At 52.6% G+C, this 20,216-nt stretch overlaps 1 protein-coding gene and 1 long non-coding RNA gene across 2 annotated transcripts; one reads left to right on the top strand and one right to left on the bottom strand.

The window, feature by feature from the left end:
* Positions 1-8,128: 8,128 nt before the first annotated feature.
* Positions 8,129-13,500, bottom strand: BOD1 (biorientation of chromosomes in cell division 1). Its single transcript, XM_068206164.1, has 4 exons — positions 13,294-13,500; positions 12,109-12,233; positions 10,164-10,364; positions 8,129-8,971 (listed from the first exon to the last, which is right to left on the bottom strand). Exons 1-3 carry the CDS (start codon positions 13,483-13,485, stop codon positions 10,166-10,168), a joined length of 516 nt encoding a protein of 171 aa, XP_068062265.1. The 5' UTR covers positions 13,486-13,500; the 3' UTR covers positions 8,129-8,971; positions 10,164-10,165.
* Positions 10,335-10,789, top strand: LOC137483232 (uncharacterized). The gene is made up of 2 exons (XR_011004402.1): positions 10,335-10,471; positions 10,578-10,789. It is a non-coding gene; the product is annotated as an uncharacterized lncRNA (long non-coding RNA).
* Positions 13,501-20,216: the final 6,716 nt, after the last annotated feature.

Genomic DNA, 20,216 nt, shown 5'->3' with positions numbered 1-20,216 from the left:
GCTTGGTGAGCTCAGCACGGGGAGAGCAGAGGGCCTGGAGTGGGAATGATGGAGTTGAGGGATGGATAAACCCACTGCCAGTGGTGGTGGGAGATGGAACTTGGCTGCGGTGGAAGTGGGATGGGGGAATTATGTTGTGGTTTTCTCTGCTCTAAAAGGAACAAGAAAAAAAAAAAAAAAGCTTGAGAAAAAAAATTGAAGGAAAAAAAAAAAAAAAAAAAAAGAGAGCCTTGATGTGCCCAAAAGGAGGAAGCACCACTTTCACCTTGTCCACTGGCAAAGCCTAACATTAAACCTATATAATGTCTAGGTCCAGAGAGTAGAAAAGTTAAATATCGCACATATTTAAATATGACTGACAGGCATTAGAGTGGAGAGACTGATCCTGCACCAAGAATCTCAGGTGGTCTGGCCCCCTTTCCAGAAAAACAAAGCCCAGTGAGTTGCCTCCAAACCCCATTTTCAAAGCTCAAATCACTTCAAATCAATTTCTGCTGCAGGTGTCCAAATAAGCTCCCGTTTCTACGTCTCTTTTTGATAAAAATAGCTTATCCTCTGACATCTGGGAGAGGTGAAGGTGTTACCAAGCACTGAGCTGTCAGAATCCCTGTCATCATTTTATTTCTGGTTGTTGAAAGTCCCATTAGTTGGATTTTTGTTCTTCTTGAGTGCTCATTACCATCTTGTGCTGGGAAGGAGAGCGCGTGGCTGATGGGGAGGACTCCCAGATCCTGCAGAAGTGGCAGGGAATGTTCCACAATTCCCTGCAGTGCAGGCTGAACCCTTTAACACCTTCAGAGCTCAAAGCAATGTGGAAAAGTAAGATTGGACAGCAAATCCCAAAGCAATTTTTTCCTGCAGATTTGCTGGTTCACCTAATAAAAGGCTCAGAATTCCTAGAACTTTTAAGACCTTCTGGAACTTTACTGCCACTTAGGCTTGCCCTCTGATTTTTTGTGTGAATCAAATCCAGATTTTCAGGATGACACAGTGTGAGCAGTGTTAATAGGGGTCTTTCTGCAGAGTGGGAAAGGCTGGATGTGAGCAGAGAGAATCTTAGAATCACGGTGGAATATCCTGAGTTAGAAAGGACCCACAAGAGCAGGACACCCCATGAATCCACCCTGCACCAGCAGTGCTGCTGCTGCATTTGCAGTTTAAATCTCATTTTTTGTCTCTTCCTCCTCAAACTCATCAAACCTTTTCCTGAAGAACCTTGTTTAAGAGTATCTGTGCCCAGTCAGACTCTCTGCCCTCTGCTGAAACACCCTAAAGGCTCTCCAGTTGTTTTTTTTTTAAATTTCTGATTAAAGCCGTAAAGATTTCGACCAATTCTTTGCTGTGCATCGGCTGCTTTTCAGTGAGGGCAATTTAATTCCTATTATGAGCCAGTATCTCATAAACTCGTTTCTTTTGGAGCCCTTTTCCAGTCCCCAAGAACATTATTTCCATGCCTTTATTTCTCTTGGATGGGCTCTCACATTGCAACTGCCCTCGGTTGATGCCTGCAGAATTCTGAACTGCTGGTTTGGCTGGAATTGTTCTGCATGGATCACCTCCCAGTAACTCCCAGTGCCTCTGTGTCCTGCAGGCTGGTGTCTGAGCTCTGCTTCAGCTCAGTTCCTTTACTTTCCCTTTGATTTCACTCTTTGCAGAGAAGTCGAAAGCTCTCACAGAGGTAAGGGATGTCATACATATTACATCTACCAAAATTACAAATTATTCATCACAGCTCGATTCAAAGGCAGCTCTGTCATCTCTCCTACTGCTTCTCAGAAATCCTGAAGCCTCCAGAGTAAAACTCTTCTGCTGGGAGAGGTTTTTCTTCTAGGCAACAGCAGAAGGAGCTGAGCTTGAGAAGGACAGATGGAATCTCTTGATCTGATCTGGTAGGACCAGTGGTCAGGGCAGCAAATCACCTCACAAATGCTTCTCATGGTGAGATGACTAAAAATCAAAGCAGAAACCAGATTTGTCCTTAGACCTGGAATCATCCTGGTCAGGAAATGCCCCAGGACCACATTTCCTTATTACGAGCTTGGAAGATTTCCCTGACTTTGGGATAGCGAGCACTTCTCTCAGATGTCTGTTCAATGGGGATGGACAAAGTGCAAAGGAACCTAATATTTCATCTAAACCACACCCAAACAGCTGCTTCCCTGAATTTCTCCTGTCTGCAGCACTGACCGAAAAATCAATTGCCTCTTTATACTTTTCCATACAGGCTTCCAGAGCTCCCTGTGGTGGTGCAGACTTGCACCTAAGGATACCCTACCACCCTGCCATCAAGATGGTTCTTCCACACATGGCAGAACTTCCTTCACGTGCTTCTTTGGTTTCCATGCCCAAATTCCCGCTGTAACTCCCTCTTTGGGAAAGAGGGCAGCTCCCAGGCAGCTCCCTCTTTGGGAAAGAAGTGCACACCCATGAAACCCTGAGAGCAAACCCTGCCTCGATACAAAAACTATAACAAATGGCTTAATTGACAGGGACCACTGTGAAGTTTACCCACCAAACTTCACTTTTTTCTTTTGTGTGAGGGAGACTGTTTTCCTAAAGCACAGAAAACTTCTTTTGAGATCCAGCCAGTCTCATAACCAGGCAACCATTTCACATCCCACCCAAAGAGCGCTGCAGCCTGCGGGTGAGCTGTGTTTTGGGGCGACCAGCCTCATTTCAGCCCCTCATTTTCCTCACAGCGAGAACGATGCCAAACAACAAAACCGCATCGCTCGGGGACGGAATTTGTGCCTGATCTAAAAACTCTGATTTTCTGTCTCAAACCCCCACCCCAAAACGCAGAAGTCTTCTATCTCAAAACCTGCCCGGGGTTGTCTTTTTTGTCACAAGTCCTCCCCTCCTGTTTCCCTGGCCCTCGCAGAGCCCGGCGCTGCCGGAGCCGCTCCTGCGGCCCCGCACGTCGGCAGTGGCGGCGGGGGCTGGCGGGGCTCGGGATGGGCTGGTGGGCTCGGGATGGGCTGGCCGGGCTCGGGATGGGCTGGCGGGGCTCGGGATGGGCTGGCCGGGTCGGGATGGGCTGGCCGGGCTCGGGATGGGCTGGCGGGGCTCGGGATGGGCTGGCGGGGTCGGGATGGGCTGGCGGGGTCGGGATGGGCTGGCGGGGCTCCGGATGGGCTGGCGGGGCTCGGGATGGGCTGGCGGGGTTCGGGATGGGCTGGCGGGGTCGGGATGGGCTGGCCGGGCTCGGGATGGGCTGGCGGGGCTCGGGATGGGCTGGCGGGGCTCGGGATGGGCTGGCGGGGCTCCGGATGGGCTGGCCGGGTCGGGATGGGCTGGCGGGGTCGGGATGGGCTGGCCGGGCTCGGGATGGGCTGGCGGGGTCGGGATGGGCTGGCCGGGCTCGGGATGGGCTGGCGGGGCTCGGGATGGGCTGGCCGGGTCGGGATGGGCTGGCCGGGCTCGGGATGGGCTGGCGGGGCTCCGGATGGGCTGGCGGGGCTCCGGATGGGCTGGCGGGGCTCGGGATGGGCTGGCGGGGTCGGGATGGGCTGGCCGGGCTCGGGATGGGCTGGCGGGGTGGGGATGGGCTGGCCGGGCTCGGGATGGGCTGGCGGGGCTCGGGATGGGCTGGCGGGGTCGGGATGGGCTGGCGGGGCTCGGGATGGGCTGGCCGGGCTCGGGATGGGCTGGCCGGGCCGTGCTGTGCTGTTGCCGCAGCAACCCCCTGCCCTGCCCTGCGGACCCCTGGGGCTCCCCGGCAGCCACGGGGGCTGGGAAGGCTCGTGTCAATGTGCTGGGGATGGAGCCACATCCCGGTACCCGCCCCGGTGCCCTCCCGGTACCCGCGGAACCGGCGCTGGGTAACAAGGGAGTTTGTTCCCAAAATAACGCTGCTGGACACCCCCCACCCCTGGAATCTCCATGGCATCCCTGGAGGAAGCGGGTGGGATGCTCTGGGAGCAGTGTCAGCCTGGGGGAACTGTCAGGTGCCGCCTGTGGGGCCGGCAGCTCCCAAATCCCACTTTTCCAAAGCATTTTGGGAAAGATGAGGTTTTGAGATTATGGCCATGTTCAGGCTCTCCTGTAGGAAGCAGAGATTCTGGTGGGGTCGGAAATAATCAGTTATCCCTTTTTGCAGGTGAAGCAGCTTTTTTTCTTTTTCCTTTTTTTTTTTTTTTTTTTTTCCCTGGGAGGTTGATTGGGTTTGGGGTGGGAGGGAAGGCAAGGGCTCAGGTGTTCCTTGGGGAGGTGAAATCAGCTGCTCCCCTGAGCCCCTGCAGCTGGGCTGAGCCCCAGGGGCAGCGCAGAGTGTGCCAGAGCCCGGGGGGAGAGAAGCACAGAGCTCTCCAGAGCAAGGTAAGGCTCAACTGGACTTTATTAGGCGTTCCTTGAAAAGATTTGTGTTACTGAAGTGCTTTTTGCAAGGCTTTGCATGGTTGGAGAAGCCAGGGGTGACGGTGTGGAGCTCAGGCTGGTGTTGCAGAGCAGCTCAGGAGCTGGTGTTGGTGATACCTGAGGCTCTTTTTCTTGGTCAGAGCAGTCCTGGTTTTACTGGAATGGCAGAAGTTGGGCAGAAGTACCTGGAGGAAGGGCTAAATGTTGGCAGGAGGAGCTGGTGGAGGTGAATGCTGGCAGAGAGGGCCGTGTTTGATGTCCTGGTGTCTCACAGGAGGGGCTGTGGGGGAAGAGTTCCCACCGGATTTTATTTTTTTGCTGCGCTTGTGCTGCCCCCTTGTAGAAAATGTAAATTTTTGTGAGTGTTCTCAGAATTGTGATTTTTTAAAATCTCCCTTTTGCAGAGTTGAAATGTGAAACTCATGGCAATGGTTTTCTATTTCTGTTAGAAATCCCTTCCAAAATGGGTATATTTAATGTATAAGGTTGTTTGGAATTCCCCAAGGCCCCAATTCAGCAAATTTCAGCCATCTGTTCTCATGTGAATTCTTTGTAGGGCCAATACCTGAAGTGCTTTGGGGATTATTTCCCCCCCTATTTTTTTTTTCTTAGTGTGAGCAGGGATCTGTTATAAAGACACGGTGCAAAAGGCACTGAATTCTGTGAGTCAGGGAGGTGGAACTGGTGACACATGGGGTCCTTCAGCCTGCTCAGGTGGGCTGGACTTGTTGCATTTTGCTTTGGCCTGGTTTGTCCCAGTGCTGCAGGGGATGGCTGAGGCAGCACATTTCTCTGTGCATGGCTCGGATGGTGTCTAGACTGGGCTGGTCACTGCCCAGTCATGCTCCTGAGGCTGAGCCCACAGCTCTGCTCTGTTGTGGGCTCGGCACCTGAATCACAAAGATGCAAGAACTGCAGCAATGGTTCTGATACAATCTCATGGCACAACCAGCTGGAGCCTCAGCCTCGTTCACACCTGTGAATTACAGATTTGGGTAGGCCAGGATTTACAGTTTCACATCCTACAGCTGGGGTTTTGTCCCTGATGAATGGGGCTGTTTGCTTCTCTCCCCTGATCCTGATATTTGTTCCTATTGCTAAACCTCTTGAGAAATGTCAGTGTCTGCTTTGCATTGGACAGGCACAGTCAGGGCTCATGGAAACACTTTGGGAAAGCTGTCTCCACACCTTGCTGGGCTGATTCACTCAGGAGGCAGCCAAAGAATCCCGGACCTGCTCGGGATTTGCAGGCAGGAATTGAGAAATGAAGCGAGAGTTTATCTCCCTCTTACGGCCGAATTCCGAACAGCTGCGCTTGGGAAGGGAGGGAAGGAGCAGCAATTCCTGCACCTGGGGACGTGCAGGGACCCCAGTGCTCACAGCTAAACCGAGCTCTCTTCAGGGAAACTGCTAAAATATGTTCTTCACTGCAGTGTAAACCACTGAATATCTGTGAAAGGGTTAAACCGCTCCAGTTCTCCGTGAGTTTGAACCCAGAACTGGGCAAATATATAATTATGGAATTTTGGCATGGCTTGGGCTGGAAGGGACCTTAAAGATGACACAGGTAATGGCAGTTTGGTTCTGCTCCTTCTGGAGAAATCTGCTTGAGTCAGTGTGACCCATTCAAAAACTTTCTTTGTCTGAGGAATCCAAAATCCGCTCAGGTGGAACTGTGACCTTGATAAGGTGATCAGCAGCAGTGGTTTCTGCCTGGCTCTGTTGGTAATCTGCTCCAGGTTTCACTGAAAAGCATTTCTGGAGTTATGAAAGAACAGTTACATAGCAAGTGCCTCAGGAATCATCCCTTTATTTTATGTAAGATTTGAATAAGAAGTTAAAAAAATCAGAAAATGCCTATTAATTTAAAGCAAGTATCAGTTTTACTTCAAAAATATGTTATAAACACATTATTTCATAATTTAACTCCTATTCAGTACTTGGAATTAAGTTTATCTTGGGCTAAAATATGTTTGTAAAAGTGGATTGCCTTGTGTGTGTGTGCTATGCATTACATGTAAGTTTTTCAGGAATAATGGGGAAAGGCAATGGAATTCTGCTGTTCAGGTTTTCTAACACAACAGCATTTGGGACACTGTCAGAGGAACAGAGAGGTCAGAACTGCTGTATGGCTGCAGGGTTTGATGGAAGAAGGGCAGAGACATAGTGGGAAAATAAGGTTAAAGTATAGTAAAAAAGGCAATCCTGACTCAGGGAAGAAATGATGTTTGGCTCCAGATCAGGAGGCTGAAGGATAGCTTTAGTAAAACTATACTATAGTACATTAATACACTATTTAAAGAGATGCTATCCTGTTCTACATACTGACTTCTTACTTACCTGTCAACAACTACTAATAAACTCATGGCTTCTCTGCTGAGAGTCTGAGATACAGCTGGATCCAATTGGTTATTGAATTTAAACAGCCTTCACCAGAATCTAATCCAGCAATCGCTGCAGGTGAACAATCTCCACACCACATTCCACATGGGGAGAGCAAAGGGGCAGAGATAAAGATTGTTTTCTCTTCTTTCTGTGCTTCTTCTGAGAGACAGAATCGTGTCTCTGTCCAGAGAATGTGAATGCCACAGGAAAGTTCTGCTTATGCAAACATCTCAATTTAATGTGAGCTTCTTGATTCCTTGAATGTCTTGGACCTCTCTGCCTCCCCATACTCCTCAGGCTCTGTTTAACACACCCAGCACAGCAAAACCTGACTCATTCCCCGGCTGCAGGGACAATTCCACTTCTACAGTGGCTACAGCTTTGTTCTTTTGTTCTGGTGTGAAGACTTCTGTTTCATCACTGAGGTTTTAAGGTTGGAATCCTGATTCTGGCTGTGTGACTGGCAGGATTTCATCAAAGGGCACTGCACAAGTCCTTCATCATAAGGACTCGGTGGCTTTTGTCACTGTCCCATTGTGTCAGGGGTGCTTCCAAGGCTCTGATGCAAAGCAAGGACTTCAGAACCCCAACATTAAAGCCTGTGATCTCAAACTGGCTGCCCCAACTCTTCAGGTGCTTCTGTTGTGATCTGAAGGTTCCCACAGCCACAGGAGCTGTGCACAGGCTGGGCCCCACCAAACGCACAGCAGTGTCAGAGCTCAGGGTTAACAGAGACAACAATGGAACAGCCTTCTAAAAACTACCCTGGCTGAGTCTATTCTCCTTCACTCATCTCTTCAAGCAGCTGTCAGGTAGGAAATGCAGGTTCAGGTTCCCTCCTCACTGCAGTAAATCCAGCTTGACTTGCTACAAAAAAAACCCTGAGCTTGTGTCCCTGCTCCCTGACTGCTGCTATTGTCATCCAGAATGTGCCTAAGCACAGTCAGAATCCTTTTCATTTGCTCTTTCTAAACCCTTAAACAATTTTTTTACCCCTGAATAAATGTTCAGTTCCAAAGAAGTGGCTGAGAACCCTACCAGGAGGTAAAAGGTTCTTTTCTGTCAAGAGCTGCCCTTAAAGGCCCTAAGGGAAAACATTTATTACGTATTTTGAGCAGTCTTTAACCCCTACACCAAAAACCAGGAGAGAACCCTTTACTCACACAATCCTCGCACTATTTTACATTTTTTGAGACATCTTCTGTGGAAAGGGTACTAAAATAATCTTATTTCATGATAAGAAACAAGCCCAGGTTGTTAAACCTGGATTAAACCATAAAATGTGTAAGGCCACATTTTCCTTAGGGTTCCAGCCATCAGGACTCCTGCATTTCTTTAAATATTTTATCCTTAAGAAAAACTGCTGAAGAAGCCCAAGCCTCAGAGATGCTTTTTGAGGTGTTTTATTGCAAAAAAGGTGTGGACATTTGCTGGCAGAACAGGTTATCACATTCTCCATTTGACTGTCATCCAGAGGACACTGCATGCATTCAAGCTGAAAGCATAGGACAGCTTCCACCAGGCACCTGAGAAAGAAAAGTCTTCCAAGCAGAAAAAGACAACTTTCCACCTGATCCCCTACTCTGGTGTGCCCTTTGCTCCCCAGAGTTCCCTGGGAAATAGGAGTGACATCAGCTATAGGCACAGCCAACTGTAAACGTGTTTCTGTGTTCAAGAGAATTTATCTGGATAGTGGATCCTGAAGCTTTAGCTCCAGTTTTGAACAGGAAATGGTTTTCCCAAAGCAGGCAGTGCAGTGATTTCCACCTGTCCTGGCACCTGCTGCTCCCTGTAACCCAGCAGAGGCACACGAGGCTCCCCCTCCTCTGGCTTCATCAAAGCAAATCTGACAGCTCTGCTTGGTCTCCAAAAAATACCCCACCCCCAAACCCTCCTTCCTTTGTGCTCCTTGTAGCACCTCAACCCTCTTCCCCACTCCCTCCAGACAGCAGACAACTCCCTTTTTTCCTTCCCACCCCCTTGCCCAAATGCATGACTAATGAATACACACTGCAGTTCACAGCAAAAATCTCTCCACACTTGGGCTGTCCCTCCACAGGCAGAACTCCAGGGGCACCTAAATTTCCCCATTTCAGTGCCTACTTCCCAGAGGCCTAATAAAGGTTAATCATCTTTGGCAGACAGCAATCCTGCACCAAAGGGAACAAGGAATCCATTGCCAGTCTAACAGGGCATGTTGCAACTGCAGCTGCTCAGCAGCAGGATCTCCCTGCAAGGAAAGAAAAAAAAAAAAAAAAAGAGATTTTAGAGGATGTAAAAGCACCTTCACAAGTCAGTGCATTAGGATAGATTTGGATATATTAGCAACTGCATATTGCTGTGGGTTGTAATGGACTTTTAAACTACTTGAACCAGACAAATGCAAAAATTCAAGGCCTTAAAGCTGCAAGTCACAAGCAAATGACTCAGGATGATACTACAGCCACTTAAACTTCCACTATTAAGCTAAACCCCCATGCTGGTTGCTCTGATAATTCCAAGCATTAGAACAGCCACTGTAGGTTCTTATTCCCCCTAAATAAATCAGCTGTAGATTATATGGAGCATTTTTGCTTTCAGAAATCCCTGGCAGATGGAACAACTGACAATTAACTTCCTTTCATGCAGCATGGTTTTAAGTCCCCCAGCAAAGCTGCAGACTGAAATTTCCCACCAAGGCAGTGGTTCCTCAATATCCAAATGAACCTTAGCAAAGATGGACACACCTTGTGCTAAGACAGAGGAGCAGTTATGGCCCCCTGAGGCCCCTGGAGTTATTTTAATCACAAAAGCCAGAATGAACTTGTTTGCCACAAGGGCACCCTCAGTTCTTGCAGCTGGGAGATCCAGGTTGCTCTATTTAAATCAGTTTTTTGAGTGAACAGTTTTTCACTCCCAGAGATGTTGCCCTTACTCCAGCAGGAATATTTTGGTCAGTGACAATTCAACACTCCAGGGTTAGTACTGAAGCAGATACCTAAAACTTTCAATTCTAAGCCACAATAACCTGTCACCACTCTATTCCCACTGTGTTTCAGTACATGATATGTATTTTTAATCCATTTGATACAGTTCCTGAAGGCAATACAGCCACTTCCATGTTAATGCTGCTGGATATGCTTTTTCTTTCTCTTTTATTTTTTTTATTTTGGCTATGCTTTACTGGAATAAAAGGCCTTTTGGGCTGATCCAAACCCAGCTCTGGCAGAGTGCACGGTGTTCCTTGATAGCTGATTTACATCATCCCTATGTCTTAGTCCCAGTTATTTTTAGCAGCCACTGGAGTGGCAGAGGGCTGTGTGACAATGACAACAGGCTGCTGATCAAAGTGTCCCCCCTGCCAAGCCCCCCTCTATCTTGCACTGTACAAACACAGAGATGAGGCACAAGGAATGTCAGCAGTAAGGGCAGAGATACCAGACCTTTAGGCGGCATCCTGAGATGGAGCAGGAGGATCCTTATTCTCAGGCTCTGGAGGAGGAGCTGGCACATTTTCCTCTTTCTTTTGTGCAGCCAAGAATTCATGAATCGCTCTCTCTATCTGAGGCCTGAAGATGTGGTTTAGTTTTGGATCCACCACCTGAGAAATAATTCTGTCCACTCCAGCTTCCAGCATTCCTGACCTTGAACAAAGACAAAGAAGTCATTCAGCTCCTGTGAAAAACTTCTCCCCAATCTCCTCCAGAAACTCTCCAGAGCCCTCCTGTCAACTGCAATTAGCATTAACATGGTGAGAACTGCAGCCTACTCAGGAGATCCTTAACAGGGACTTGTTTCACTCACCTATTTCTCTCCCTGCTCCCTACAGAATTAACAACTCACATCTGCTCTCCCAGGTACTTAAATGACACCTTGGCCAAGAGCCACTTTTAATAGAGCTCCTGTGGAAACCAGGTCAACATGAAAGCAAACAAACACATTTTGGCACAAACACGTTTTGGCACAAGAAGAGAAGTAAGCTATTCTGAGAAGGAAGGCAGGTGAGAGCAAAGGCTTTCTTCTGGCTGAGTGGAGGGAGAAGAGCCCTGCCCCCTCGGAACAGGACTGTCACTTGCTCCTTGTAACAGTCTAGACAGATGGGAATGGATTATAAAAACAAGACAGCGAGCACACAGCAGAGGCTCTGGGCTGAGAAGCAGGAACTGAAGTGCCTGGTGACTTCAGGGGCTGTGTCAGGCCCCTGGATGGTGGGGCACGGGCTGTCTGGGAGGGTTAAGTCATGTCTGCAAGGGAGCAGGGGCAGGAAATGGAGATGTTCATGGCACTGGGAGAGGAGCCTCGGGATAATGAGGCTGTGAAGCATGCAGAGACAGGGCCACCAACCTTGTGCCACCTCCAGGTAACAGCAGCCTGGGTGGGCAGGACACACAGCTGGACACCCCCAGGGCTCAGCCCTGCCCCTCCAGGAGTGACAGGGACTGCTCAGACTCCCCAGGACCAGGGCTGTTCTTTACAACGTTTTGTGCAATACCTCATCCTCCTCTCCCTGGTTAAAACTCAGCAGCTCTGGGAAGCAATGTAAACTGTCAGAGCCACACAATGGGTTGGGCTGGAAGGGACCTTAAAGCTCATCCCATTCCACCCCTGCCATGGCAGGGACACCTTCCACTGTCCCAGGCTGCTCCAAATCCAGTCCAACCTGGCCCTGGGCACTGCCAGGGATCCAGGGGCAGCCACAGCTGCTCTGGGCACGCTGTGCCAGGGCCTGTCCACCCTCACAGGGAAGGATTTATTCCTAATATCTACTGCAACCCTGCTCTCTCAGTGTGAAGCCATTCCCTGTGTCCTGTCCCTCCAGGCCCTTGTAAAAATTCCCTCCCCATCTTGTTGGCTCCTTCAGGAGGAGGCCACACTGAGGTCACCCCAAGGCTTCTCCTCTCCAGGTGAGCAATCCCAGCTCTCCCAGCAGAGCTGCTCCATCCCTCTAATCCCCTGGTGGTCCCCAGGGCAGTGTCTGAAACAGCTGGACAGGAACTGGCCCTGGTGCAGAGACTGCTGTGACAGGGGTTGGAGTCTACACACAAACCTTTGGCATCCTCAGGACTCTTTCTGTAAAGAATCTTTAAAGGCTCTTCTCTTTCCTGAGAGTTAAGATCAAGGCCACCCAGCTCAGTGCACAAGGCACAGCGTTATTGCAGCAATAATTTGGGCAGCAAACAGAAATATTTCACCACTCAAACCCACCCATTTCAGGCAGAGCAATAATGTGCATTTTGGGCAGACTTCAGACTGCACTGACTCTCACAATGAAACTCAGGGAGGACAAAGGGATGTGGTGTGAAAAACTTAATTCTGCCAGTTCTGCCTTGCCTTAGGTGGTTTCTGGCTTATCAAATATCACTGCTTGTGCAGCTGCTGCTCACTCACTGGATCACACTCTGCCTCAGCCCGTTCCGTAGCTGGTTCTTGTTCATGGCTGGGTTCCATTCCTGCTTGTCCAGGTGGGTCGAGACAAAGTTGTCAACTTTCTGCCTCAGGTTCTGATAGGCTGGCTAAAAAAAAAACCAAAAATAAATCCAGTTCAGCAGCTCAAATAGCTCCAACCAAGCCCCTGCCAGAGCCCTGCACAGTGCAGCTATTGTCACACACAGACTGCTCTGTTGTCTGTGTTTCCCTCCTCTCACTCTCTGGACAAAGATAATCCTGTTTTCCCTGAGAACACAACTGGAAATTGCACAGAACGCTCAGTGTGGTAACAATTCAAACAGCTGGATAGACTGGGGCTGAAACTGTAGTGAAATCCAAACTGTGCAGACAGAGGTTGTTTAAGCACAGTTCTTGTTGTCTGGAAAGCCTCCACCCCAGAATTCTTAGGAAACTGGCTGAGCAATACTGTCACTAAATAAAAACTTGAATTATTTGCTTCTGTGGCACTAGCAGAGAAGGTAAGAATAAAAATACAAAATTGTAATTTTAAAGACAATTATAGTTATTTGAGCTTTATCAGAGGAAACATAATCCCACTGAACATGAACTTAATTAACAAATCCATGTAAATGCTCAGGGCCATCCACATCCTGGATGTAAGGGAAGGACCAGAGGGAAACACGGATATTTCAGTTTGATGTGTCTTTCCTGGGTGAGGACGGCAGATCCCAGGAGAGGACTTCTATTGGAAACATAAAAGCTTTGAGAAAGCAAAATTCAAGAAAAAGCGTTGAATTTTGAGCCACTGAGAATAATCCAACTCAACGCTGAGAGCCCAATTCAATACTGGCAACAAAGTCATGAGGAGCTCGTTGTGGCTGAGAAAAAATGAAAGTCTAACAACAGCTTGAGATCATCTTGTCAAGAAACAAAGGTTAAAGGTTCGGTTTGAGACTATAGGGACGTCTGAGAGAATACGGGAATTTCTGAAATACAGGCTGGGAGCAGCACTGTTCTTACGGGAAGGTGTTTTCCCAGGAAAGCCTGGGCTGAGAAATGCAAGGCTGAGCCTGTTCTCTGCCGGGGGTGTGGATGCGGCTGCAGGGATCTCCCGGGAGCAGCCCCAGCGCTGCGGAACGCGGCGGGGAGCGGGGAGGGCCTGGGCTCGCTGCCCGGCCCCGGTACCTTGGTGTCCACGTCGGCCAGGCAGTCGCGGCGGAAGCCGTCGAAGAGGCCGCGGCTCTTGAGCTGCTCCACGATGATGGCGATGAGCTGCGGGTCGCCGGGCGGCAGCGAGCCGGGGTCGGCGGGCCCGGGCCCCGCGGTCCCCGCGCCGCCGCCCGCGCCCGCCGCGGCCCCGCCGCCGCTCTCCGACATCGCCCGCGGCCTCCGCGCCGGCGCGCGCCGATGGCGCCACCGCGTCGCGCTGCACCACGGGGAGGCGAGTTCTCCTCGGCAGCGACGCTGTGTGCTGGGTACACGATTAGAACTACAAATCCCAGCGGGAAGCGCGGCGCGGCCCGGCGAGGCAGCGGGGAGGCGGGCGCGGCGCTGTCGCGGTGCTTCTTGGGAGTTGTCGTTCACGGGACTGTGGGGACCCTCCCCGCATCCACCGGCGGCTGTGCGGGGATCGCCCGGCCGGGGCGGTCACAGGGCTCCCCGTGTCCCCCCGGAACGGGCTCAGCCGGGCAGAGTGTTCCTCAGCATGGCCTGGATGCTCCCGGTGTGCAGCTGGATGCTCAGGGATCCCCCTCCCACGATAACAGCGAGGCTGTGACTTGCGTGTGTTCTCCTGAGCCGTAGTGAGCGCAGAGATAATGTAAATTGCGGAAAAAAAAAAAAACCAAAAAAACACAATTTGTGTGGGATAGTGCAGTATTTCTATCGGGATCCTGAGACCCGAGTGCCCCCAGCTGGGGCTGTGTGTGCCGAGACCGGCTGCACCCGGGAGCTGCCGGGCGCAAATCCCACACGCTGGGTTCGTTTCCTTCCAAGTGATGCTGTACGCGATAATTAGGATATTCCCATCCCCACAGGATAGTCCCATCCCAGTTCAGGAGGACAAGCAGTGCAGGAGTGTCATCACAGAATCCCAGAATACTTGAGGTCACCCAGTGCCACCCCTGCCGTGACAGGGACACCTCCCACTGTCCCAGGCTGCTCCAAGCCCATCCAGCCTGGCCCCGGGCACTGCCAGGGATCCAGGGGCAGCCCCAGCTGCTCTGGGCACCTGTGCCAGGGCCTGCCCACCCTCCCAGGGAAGCTTTGGGGACAGAAGAGGGACAAATGGCAGCGTGTCACCTCCTGTGACAGCCGTGCTTTGGGGACACACGCGAGCTCCTGCTGCCGCAGAACCCGTCCCTGTCCCTGTGCCTGTCCCCGTGCCTGTCCCTGTCCCTGTGCCTGTCCCCGTCCCTGTGCCTGTCCCCGTCCCTGTGCCTGTCCCTGTGCCTGTCCCTGTGCCTGTCCCTGTCCCTGTGCCTGTCCCTGTCCCTGTCCCCGTCCCTGTGCCTGTCCCTGTGCCTGTCCCTGTCCCTGTGCCTGTCCCTGTGCCTGTCCCTGTGCCTGTCCCTGTAACTGTCCCCGTACCTGTCCCCGTCCCTGTCCCTGTCCCTGTAACTGTCCCCGTCCCTGTGCCTGTCCCTGTCCCTGTACCTGTCCCCGTACCTGTGCCTGTCCCTGTCCCCGTCCCTGTCCCCGTGCCTGTCCCCGTGCCTGTCCCTGTCCCCGTCCCCGTCCCTGTGCCTGTCCCCGTCCCTGTCCCCGTCCCTGCTCAGTGCTGGCTCTCTGGGGCCGGCTGTGAGACCGCCACGGCTCATCCCGGCACTCAGGAGCGTCCCTGGAATGCATCAGCTGCCGGCAGCCCTCTGTCCCCACCGCGGGTGGCACTCACCCGGCATGGCTCTGGTGGGATGGTGGCAGTGCCCTGCCCCGGTGGGACCCGCAGGGATGCGTGGGTGCTGCTCCATGGTTTTTGACCCTCGTGCTGATGTCACGCGTGTGACAGCACTGACAGGACACTGCAGACACCGCTGAGAGCCAGAATAGGAACGTGTTTGATAAAACAGATCTGCCAGGACCCTGCACCTCCTCTCTGGGTAGTTTTTAGGGCACATGGCTTTGTTTTCTCCCGTGGGCAGGGGAATCACTGAATGTCCTGAGTGGAAGGGACCCACAGGGATCATCCAGCCCAGCTCCTGTCCCTGCACAGACCCCCAACAATCCCAGCCTGAGCATCCCCGGAGCTCTGGCAGCCTCGGGGCTGTGCCCATCCCTGGGGAGCCTGGGCAGTGCCAGCACCTCTGGGGGAAGAACCTTTCCCAAAATCCAACCTGAGCCTGCCTGGCACAGCCCCAGCCCTTCCCCGGGAGCTGTCACCGGTCCCAGGGGCGGTCGCTGCTCGGGGACAGGGACAGGAGCAGAGCCGTGGCCGCGGTGCCGGTTCGCAGCGGGGGAAGCAGCGCGGCCATCCCGGCAGGTGGCACCCGGTCCCCATGCCGGTCCCCATCCCGGCCGCTTCTCCGTGTCACCCCTGGCAGGGACGTAATTCATGTAGCCAGCAGCGAAGGCAGAGGGGTGGCTCCTCTCTTGGGACCCTCGCAGCAGCCAGGGAGCGATGGAGGAGGCGGATATTTATTCATTTTGCGGGATTTTCCTGCTGTCCTGGGCTGGCTTCTTCCCGCGGAAGGGCTCAGAGGCAGCGACCTCAAAGGCAAAAATCCAGCCCAGGGTTTACTGGAGACTGCCCCAGCAAAGATCCCTCCCAATTAGCAAATTACTGGAAGAGTCTGTGAGCATCCGTGATGCAGGAGGGGAAAATCCTCAGTGCAACTGCCGTATCCGGGATGCTCCCGGCTGGTCTGGAGCTGCCCCGGGGTGCTCCCGGCTGGTCTGGAGCTGCCCCAGGGTGCTCCCGGCTGGTCTGGAGCTGCCCCGGGGTGCTCCCGGCTGGTCTGGAGCTGCCCCGGGGTGCTCCCGGCTGGTCTGGAGCTGCCCCGAGATGCTCCCGGCTGGTCTGGGACAGCCCCGGGATGCTCCCGGCTGGTCTGGAGCTGTCCCGGGGTGCTCCCGGCTGGTCTGGAGCTGCCCCGGGGTGCTCCCGGCTGGTCTGGAGCTGCCCCAGGGTGCTCCCGGCTGGTCTGGAGCTGCCCCGGGGTGCTCCCGGCTGGTCTGGAGCTGCCCAGGGATGCTCCCGGCTGGTCTGGAGCTGCCCCAGGGTGCTCCCGGCTGGTCTGGGACAGCCCCGGGATGCTCCCGGCTGGTCTGGAACAGCCCCGGGGTGCTCCCGGCTGGTCTGGAACAGCCCCGGGGTGCTCCCGGCTGGTCTGGAACAGCCTCGGGATGCTGCCGGCTGGTCTGGAACAGCCCCGGGATGCTCCCGGCTGGTCTGGAACAGCCCCGGGATGCTCCCGGCTGGTCTGGAACAGCCCCGGGGTGCTCCCGGCTGGTCCGGAGCTGCCTTGCCGCCGGTGCTGGTCCTTCTGCAGGAGCAGAGCACTGCTCCAAGTCCCTGTGCGAGGTCTCTGCCTTTTCCTGTGGGTGGATGCGCTGACCTCTTTCTCACGGTGGCACAATTGATGTTCCAAGGCAGAACAGAGGGGGCAAAGCAGATAGTTATGAGATAATGAGGGTTCACGGGTTCTCTTACAAGCTGTGGGGTGGAGGTCAAGCAGTGTTTAATAGTTTTGAGATCTGTAGCAAGGGGAGAAAGAGAAAACCAGAGCGTTTAATCTGTTTTATCTGTGTGTTTTTGCCCAACATCACAGCACACAGAGAGAGCATTAAACTGTGGTGTCGTAGATAAAGCAGCCAGGCCCCCAGGGAGGAAAACTGTGAACCTCACTTTGAATCACATCCCGAGTACAAAATTTATGAGATCTGTGAACTCTCCCTATATCCATGGCCTCGAGGAAAGCTTCAGGCAGTTTCCACAGTTCAGGTCAGTAGAAGACTCAGGAAGGGGGAATTTTTACCTGTTTGCTGTTGTGTTGGAGATGCAGTTCTTGTGGCAGGATAAATGCTTAGGCTGATGGGAAGCAAACTTGTAAAGCCTAAGGAGAAAGATTATTTCAGGTGAAATAAATAGGAAAAAAATTGGTGTAGAAAGTTCTTGGATCAAGATGGCAATCAATGATTTCTAATCTTATTTTCCTTACAGTCCCCCTGAACCCCATTCCTTTGGCCGATCAGGGATATGTGGGTATTTAATTATAATTTCCATTTGTGAAAAACCTGAATTCCAGTCACACTTTCTGTCACAGATGAACAGAGCCAGAGATCAGTCCTTTCTTTGTCAGTGTTTGTCATCACTGCCTTGCACATTTCCTCCGTTCTCAGCCCCCCTTCTTCACCCCCCTCCTGTCACCACAATCACAGGAGCTGTAAACCAGCACCTCTCTCCATGGAAATTCTGATATCATAGGAGAAAAGCCATCTCTGCTACTGCTGCCTGCAAAGAGTTCATGGCTGTTGCAACTGGCTGACAAAACCAAGTTGTTCCCAAAAAGTGGTGTGAATGAAATCTGTTTTCATGGAGGCTCATTTCTGCTCCTTAAAGCTCTCGCTGAAAACTCACATTGTGATACTGCATGAGCCAGAAGGTCCTGGAAGGGGTGTGGAGCTGGCAGGGTGTGAATTCCCGTGTGGAATACGCAGCAGTGGAGTCCTGCCTGTGCTCACTCTCATTTGAGTCCTTGTTCCCTCGGCTTCTCACTGGGTTTGTGTAAATCAGTTCCTGCTGCAGGGCGTGTTCTGTGTTCATCCTCTGTGGAGATGGAGTTTGTTCCTTCCTCAGCAGTGGGGACCAGATTTCCCCCTCTGTGTTTGGCCTGGCAACCCTGGCATGATCCTGCCCATCTCTGATGCCCAGGAGAAGGGCAGCTGCTGGGGAGGAAGTAAAAGCCAGCATTCCAGAGTATCCCGTGAACCCTGTGCTGTTTCTTGTTGGGATCCAGCCAAGGCTGGATTCATCATCACCATGTGGATTTCTTCCTGGAAAGGGTGGTCAGGCATTGGAAGGGGCTGCCCAGGGAGATTTGGAGTCCCCAGCCCTGGAGGTGTCCAAGGATGTGGCACTCAGTGCTCTGGGCTGGGGACAAGGTGGGGATGGGGCACAGCTGGGACAGGATGGGCAGGGAGAGCTTTTCCAGCCTCAGTGATCCTGGGATTTGCAGTGGGGTGATGGCTGTGGCTGGGGAGAGGAGAAGGTTTGTTCCCTCTCTCAAGATTTTCCACATCCCTGTTGAAAGACAAACTGTTCAGAGGAGACATGGTTGGCAGTTTGCTCTTCCTTGCCCTGGCAACCTCTGCCACAAAATGAGGAGCCACTTACTGAGTCTAATTTCTCCCAGCTTTGGCCCTGCTAATGATTAAGATGAGAGACTTGGGACAGGTGGTGAGGAGCCTGGGATAGGTAGTGAGGAGCCTGGGACAGGTGGTGAGGAGCCTGGGACAGGTAGTGAGGAGCCTGGGATAGGTGGTGAGAGACCTGGGACAGGTGGTGAGGAGCCTGGGACAGGTGGTGAGGAGCCTGGGATAGGTGGTGAGGAGCCTGGGATAGGTGGTGAGAGACCTGGGACAGGTGGTGAGGAGCCTGGGACAGGTGGTGAGGAGCCTGGGACAGGTGTTGAGGAGCCTGGGATAGGTGGTGAGAGACCTGGGACAGGTGGTGAGGAGCCTGGGATAGGTGGTGAGAGACCTGGGACAGGTAGTGAGGAGCCTGGGATAGGTGGTGAGGAGCCTGGGATAGGTGGTGAGAGACCTGGGACAGGTAGTGAGGAGCCTGGGATAGGTGGTGAGGAGCCTGGGATGGGTGGTGAGAGACCTGGGACAGGTGGTGAGGAACTTGGGACAGGTAGTGAGGAGCCTGGGATAGGTGGTGAGAGACCTGGGATGGGTGGTGAGAGACCTGGGACAGGTGGTGAGGAGCCTGGGACAGGTGGTGAGGAGCCTGGGACAGGTGGTGAGGAGCCTGGGATAGGTGGTGAGGAGCCTGGGATAGGTGGTGAGGAGCCTGGGATAGGTGGCTGTGGCCAGGCACTGCTGGAATGCAGATGGAATTACCATGGGCACCCTTGCAGAGGCAAAACCCAGCTGCTCCCAGGCAGGAGCTGTGGAAGCTGCTTCCCTTCCAGCCTGTGCTGGCACCTCCAGCAGCACAGACCCAAATCTGCTTTGCTGTCCTTGGCAGGGGAGCTTTTTCCCAGGTGTGTTTGCAACCCAGATCCTGCCCTGCTGCCTCTGTGCATGGGAACTGGAAAAGTGTGATGTTTGGAACGAGCTGATCCAAACCAAGGTGAATCCAGCAGGGTGGCAGTGCAGCTAAATTTGCTCTTGTCCTTTAGCAGCATCCCAGCTGTGCCTGCTGGCTTTGGGCCACGTTTGCCTACTTTTTGTAGAGTTGTGTTGTTTTGCAGAAGCTCAGGTGGAATATTCACACAGAATATCCTGAGTTGGAAGGGACCCAAAGGGATCAGCCAGTGGAACTCCTGGCCCTGCACAGACACCCCAACAATCCCACCCTGAGAGCATTTTCCAAACTCTCCTAGAGCTCTGGCAGCCTCAGGGCCGTGCCCATCTCCTGGGGAGCCTGTTTGGAGCTGAGCTCAGCATCACATCCCTGGTCCTGTGCACTGTGCTGGTAAGGAGAGAGCAGGAGCTGCTGAAACAGAGCAAATTTGTATTGGGTTTGGTCCTTTTGGTGCCAGTAGCCCCGAAGTCGTGTTTAATCTTTGCCCCAGCTTTGGAGGAGTTAAAGCCATGTTTCCTGGGGCTCTGTGTGGATCGGGGTCAGCACCAGAGTTTTGAGATCCTGGAGATTTACACAACAAACAGCTTGGCTGTGCAGGTGGCAAATTATTGAAAGAGTTGGGAAGCTGCAGGAATGTTCCCCAGCCCATAATTCTCTCCCAAAGAATGTGCAGCACGCTCCCAGCTTGCCAACCCTTGGGAGGCTCCAGAGCCCTGGAAGAAAATGTCTATTCTCTGCATGTTTGCCATTTGTGCTGGGCAACATATTATCCATGGAGCATATGCTGTATACACCACACGCTTTCTGAATCACTCTATTTCTGAAACACTGCATTGAAATTTATACTTTGGTTTATTTT

Source organism: Anomalospiza imberbis, chromosome 15, assembly GCF_031753505.1.
Source record: "Anomalospiza imberbis isolate Cuckoo-Finch-1a 21T00152 chromosome 15, ASM3175350v1, whole genome shotgun sequence".
In the NCBI taxonomy this organism is placed as follows: domain Eukaryota; kingdom Metazoa; phylum Chordata; class Aves; order Passeriformes; family Viduidae; genus Anomalospiza; species Anomalospiza imberbis.
The sequence above is the reverse complement of the archived record's forward strand: the minus strand, read 5'-3'. Positions and strand labels throughout refer to the sequence as shown.